Source organism: Cheilinus undulatus, linkage group 12 (assembly GCF_018320785.1).
Source record: "Cheilinus undulatus linkage group 12, ASM1832078v1, whole genome shotgun sequence".
NCBI lineage: Eukaryota > Metazoa > Chordata > Actinopteri > Labriformes > Labridae > Cheilinus > Cheilinus undulatus.
Window position 1 is genome coordinate 15264161 of NC_054876.1, and position 6000 is coordinate 15270160.

The 6000-nt window shown below is 38.5% G+C and overlaps 1 protein-coding gene across 1 annotated transcript in view; it reads left to right on the forward strand.

Moving 5' to 3' along the window:
- ksr1a (kinase suppressor of ras 1a) overlaps positions 1-5742 on the forward strand; it is a 43456-nt gene extending 37714 nt beyond the window's left edge. Inside the window, exons 15-20 of the mRNA XM_041801458.1 lie at positions 293-389; positions 773-906; positions 1293-1424; positions 1520-1655; positions 1846-1979; positions 4180-5742. Coding sequence (XP_041657392.1) covers positions 293-389; positions 773-906; positions 1293-1424; positions 1520-1655; positions 1846-1979; positions 4180-4186 — 640 coding nt within the window. The 3' untranslated portion in view covers positions 4187-5742. The remainder of the gene's footprint in view (positions 1-292; positions 390-772; positions 907-1292; positions 1425-1519; positions 1656-1845; positions 1980-4179) is intronic.
- Positions 5743-6000: the final 258 nt, after the last annotated feature.

A 6000-nucleotide genomic window follows, 5' to 3' on the forward strand; every position in this document is an offset into this window, starting at 1 on the left:
TGCCGCTAGCCTCCACTCTTTTTGCACTGTAAGATCAAATCAATAGATCACAATGGATGATGGGTACGCATGGGCCGATGGTAACTGTAGTTTCCACTCCCTTTGCTCTGCTCCACTAAATAAACTACTCTGGTTGCCCTGAAGACCCTATAGTTTGAAACCATTACGTCCACGACAGTATTGAGACACTTCTGTCACTGTGATACCGCAAAATCAACAACACTGTTATAACTCTAATCAAAATGGTTTGTTTTCCATTTGCATTATGATCTTCTCTCTTCTGTCCTAACAGTTTCTGTAAAGGGAGGACGCTGTATTCCGTAGTTAGAGACACGAAAAACACGTTGGATATCAACAAGACCAGACAAATTGCTCAGGAGATTGTAAAGGTATTTATTTTTTTATTTGATGTATTCACTGATGAATATGTAAAGCTAACATCATGATTTTGAACGCGTTTTAAGTCCATTAACTTACTTTTCTGGTGCTGAAGTTACTAATATGCCTTCTCTATAAAAGTCTCATTAGAAAGAATAGAAATAGAAAATTTCAACAGAGCAGAAAATGCAATGTGTTATTCATAAGTCTTGTCCTGTATAGCCCCAGGCAGATTGATTTCTTTTTAGTTTTAAGAAATCTATTTACAAATGCGGACATCAACAATCCTAGATATCTGAGGTTAAAGTTAAAAAAAAAGACTAATCCTCACAGACACTCTCTCTAATCCACAGATAGATATATGGCATCACTTAATGTTTGTTTTCCAACACAGGGAATGGGCTATCTGCACGCTAAAGGCATTGTTCACAAAGACTTGAAGTCCAAGAACGTTTTTCATGACACCAATAAAGTGGTGATCACAGACTTCGGGCTGTTTGGGATCTCTGGAGTTGTTCAGGAAGGGAGGTAAGTAAAGCCACTCGAGAGGCCTTAAATACACATCTTGAGCTGAAGTGCTGTTCCCGCTGCCCTGCTATTACCTGGGGACGTCCAGTTATTTGTAATAATTGCTTAAAGTCCACAGCGGCTGCAGATCTGCAGGCACCTTTATTCTAAGATAGTTCGCTCTGCAGAGACTGAAATCTTGTGTTCTCAGTCTGAATTGTGTCAGGCACATTTTTATTTTGAATTAAATTTTGACCACACATCCTGTATTACATTTATATTTCGCTGTATGATCAGAGTGGAGTTGGAGACTAAATACTTTCTCACTTTAGTTAATGCGTCTTTTGACTCAGATTTTCCTCTTCATTTGTATGTTACTGAAATTGTGTACTGTCTTTTTTTGCCAGGCGTGAGAACAAACTCAAACTTCCGCATGGCTGGATTTGTTATCTTGCACCAGAGATTGTGCGCAGGATGAGTCCAGGTAACAATGAGGACCGGCTTCCTTTTTCCACAGCAGCAGATGTGTACGCATTCGGGTAAGCTCTGCACAAGAATCCAACTGTCTTCACTCGACCTGGCTTAGATTGTACCAGTTTAAAGAGTATTAATCATTTTATTTTCCCCTTTTAAGCACCATTTGGTATGAGCTTCAAGCAAGAGACTGGCCAATAACCAACCAGCCTGTAGAAGCTACCATCTGGCAGGTGGGGAGCGGAGAGGGCATAAAGAAGGTCTTGGCAGAGATCAGCCTCGGCAAGGAGGTCACTGTGAGTTCAAACAGAAGCACGAGCGTGTCGGTCATTCAGAAAACGAATGATTCTCGTATGACAAACATGCTCTAGTGACGCAGAGATATCAGAACATTGTAGATTGATTGTTATTCATAGTCCACTGTTCAGTGAATGCATGGATCAGTGCTTTTCCTGGTGCGCTGACTCACACTGGCTTGTTTCTCAGGAGATCCTGTCTGCCTGCTGGGCGTACGACCTGAGAGAGAGGCCGACCTTCACCCAGCTGGCCGACATGCTGGAGAAGCTGCCCAAACTTAACCGCAGGCTGTCTCACCCAGGACACTTCTGGAAGTCTGCAGAGTAGGTATCCAGAGAGGGAAGGACGGTGCAAAGACACTGAATGTGTGAAAAATAACCCAAAAAACATTGCATTTGTTTATCTTCAGGTTATTGTGGTGCAGCAGCTGTACAGTAATGATCTTAGTAGACACTGACTGCTAATCTGTGAAATAAACAAAGATAACATTATGAGTTTTCCAACCTAAGAGGGAGGCTTGAGATCTTACAGTGCTTTTAGGATGTTTTGGGCTTGAAAAAGTGAAGGGGGCCTGAATACTTTGAGGTTTTGAAGGGATATCTCTGATTTATTTTTAAGATAGAGAAAATAGGTTTTAAGTTTTTTGTCTTGTTTTTTCATCATCAACTATGACCAAATAGCATCCTGGTGCCGCACCATGTGAATTTGTAAATTATTTTAGTTCAGAAAAACTCAAGTGAAGTCACATGGATTTGGTAGTTCGTCAACATGGCAATTTAAAAATTGACTAAAAAAGTTTTTGCCCTCACGCACATGAGAAACAATTATTTAGGTTTGTAAGAAAAGTGAAAGTAGTTTATCATTAAGTTACTTAGTTAAATCATGTCTTTGTACTTACTGTCAGGAATTGTCTTTCAACTTTTTATGTTCGGAAGTGTGGAGTAAAATTACTGTATTTGTAAACAGCCACTAAAAACTGAGTTGCATGGATCCAAAAATCTTGAGTTGGGAGGACTTTTGGGCCTTAATTCATTCCAAATTTATACTTTTTGTTTACATAATGTCATGTCCATCTGTTTGTGGTATTTCTGTACATTTCCTTTTTGAGAAGGGATTTGAGCATCTTTTCACCAAGAATATCTCTCACTTCCTCCTTTAAAATGCTTTCTCTGCTTTTAAACATGAATTATTTTTACAACTTCACTCTCACATACTGTTTCCCTCTTTCTTTCTGCTTCTTATTCATGATTTGCTTCTCACAAACTTCTACAGATTGCAATTCCACAAAAGCAACAGCAAGTTCTGCTATCACTGGGCGTCTGTACTTGACACTGAAAATAAAAACTCTGCTGTGATTTCCTGCTTTAACAGTAATGTAACTCACAGCTTCCACTCAGGGAGAGAGCTAGCTGGTTATTGTTTTTTTACTCAAAGTAAGCTGTGTATTTCTGCTCAAGGCAGTGGGCAGAACTTAAGATACAAAATCAATAACAAAGCCAGTCTTCTTCACAGAGCTGATAGTAAAGCATTTTCCGCCTAGCAACAACTGCTGGGGAAAATTCTGATTTGGTGACATATTGGCCTCATTGTTTTTAACACTTTAGATGCCAGTACAACCCAGAAAGTCATGTTTTGAGGGGTTTATTGTCTCTGTTTTTTGTTTTTTAGATTATAGATAGTTAAAACAATGTTAGAACTGCTGTCTTTTGAATATTGATTTAAACACTTAGGCTGTCTTTAAGTGTTTGGAGGGCCCTTGTATTTGCATATTGCTTTTGCAACAGCATAACATTGGTGTAACAATATTTGTAATAACTTAATTTGTATAGCACTTTTAAAAATAAGGGTTTACAAAGTGTTTTGACAAGCAGAAAAACAAAGCAGCAGAACCCAAATGAGACATAAAGATGACAAAACAACATTAAAAGAACTTAAGATTAAAAAACCATAAATGAAACCCAAACAAAATTATCACCCAGACATCATGTGGTGTCATTAGTGCAAAAAATCCAGACATCCCAAGCCATCAAATGAACTGGGACATCCCACCTTTTTTTTTTTGGGGTGGGGGGGGGGGGGGGGTGTTATTCCTTTTAGACAGGAGGTTAGTGGACAAGGAACTACAGGCCAGACTTGAACCCAGGCTGCTGTACAGTAGGCATGATCTAACCACTAGATACATTTTTTAACAGACTGTCAGCACAAAGAATAAAAGATGTATACAACCTTCTTTTCAGTCCACCTAATTGAAAAAGGGCTTCTCAGTCTCTTTCTATGACTAAATGGTGGTAAAGATGTAAAGCATGTGTTCTTGGAACAATCATAATCTGATATACTAAATCTTAATGTCATTCTTTGACTGAGCTCACCCAGTGTGACCTGTTCCTATGCGGTGAATGTCCTCTAACTAGTCTCCATGTCTGTTATATCTTGCCGCTATCCTCTCTATGAAGCTATTTGGCTCTCACTAACCATCTTATGTTTGCTCTCCTCCCTCTTTTCTTTATCTCTTTCCTAATCCAGGTTGTAGCGGTCACTCTGAATCATAAGCAATGCAAAACAAAGCCTGGGTCTGCCTTGCATGCTCCTGTATCCTTAACTCTTACAGGATTGATCAAAGCATTGCCTCTGCCTGCAACAGACACTGCTTCAACTAATCACCAGTCTGATCTTCCATGTCTAACTGTCGCGTCTTTTTTTTTTTTTTTTTTTCTTGTCTGGAAGAGAGGAATCGTCAGAATGAGGCTTTCCCACCTTTAATATCTCTTTGCCTTCCTTTTGCTTTTGTTTTGTATCATTGTGCGGGACTCTGAAACTGGTTTTCTGTGCTGGGACTGACTGGTGTGCTGATGGCTCCCCTCTTCTCTGTGCTGCTGTGATGTTCTTCCCTGGACCACATGGCTCTTTTTCTCTCTAAAATACACATGCACATACACACTGCTGGACATAAAAATGGACCCCACTACCAAATGGACTGCTTCATTTTTTGTGTTTCCCCCCCGAGGGGTTGACACATGTTTGACAGGCTGCTTGAGTGATGTTTTCAAACCGACTGCCTCTCTGCTCCTCTCTCTTTGTTTTTAATGTTTGTGTGACGGCATGTGCACACCAGCTCATGTTTACACACAGTATGCACTTTGTCATCAGTAAAAAACGGTTATAAAATCTTTTTGTTGTTTAGTTTGGTTTTGGATAGTCATATTTGCAGTGTTTTATTTCCCTCAGGAGGCTTGGACAGTGTGATATGCTCACTTTGTATGTTGTCTTTATGGAGTATAACCTGCTAAATTCACTGTATGTTGAATGATTTTCATAAAAAGGGCACTGATGAAAGGTTTTGTACACTTAATGAAGTTTAAATGAAAAGAAAACGGTGAAATATTCCCTTCATCTTTCACAATCCACACAGGGAATAGAACAATGCTGGTTATTTATGATTAAAGAGTTTTTAATAATAATATCCATCCATTGAGTGTAAAGTGCACCTTATAAAGATATAACTTATTTTGAAAGATCCGTCTTTGATGAAGAGGAGTGATTTCATTCTCTGCGCAAAAAAAGATAAATCAGGAACCTGGCGCAAAGTGTCCTATATCTTCCTAAGACATTACCTCTTGTGCGCGCTTGTGTGTACTGTTTGTGATCTTTGGCTTCAGTTGGCGTGCTTGTATTAATGTGTCGTGTGTGGGTGCATGTGCGACCGGGTGAGCATCCTGTGTTGGAATACGTAGGGTTGGTTTTCGTGAAAGACTGCAGTAAATGTCGTGTTGCAAATCCAAGGGTATGTAATGTACATACATTATTTAATGTATAGCAAATGAACCGGATTCTTCTAATATTTGTACAAACATTTTCTATGTAAAATACATCACGACATTTTTCAATAGGTACTGCTGTGGCTATTACAGATGTGTATATATATTTATATTTTTTTCATGTATAAAATACTGTGTATAAAAGCTGTACAATTTTTTAGAATGGGCCAATACATGTTTTTTATGTTATTGTAAAATTCATATTTTTGTATTGCATGCGACTACCATTCTGTACACGCAGTTTCTGTTTTCATCCATGAAAGACAATAAAATGAGGCTTGTCATGTTAAATCAGTGTGGACACTGTTTCTAACTGTTGCCAGACTTTTTTCATTGATAGATTTAAAGATTTAGAGCATAAAATATCAAACAACAAAAATATGGACTGGCAAGAGTTAACATTCAAACTACTTTACCAACTTCTTTTAAACCAAAAGAAAATCATAACATGAAAAATTCAAGGTGTTATTGTCTTTATTTTGTTAATCTAACGTTATCCATATTTAAAGGTCTACTTTGCTTTGTGGCA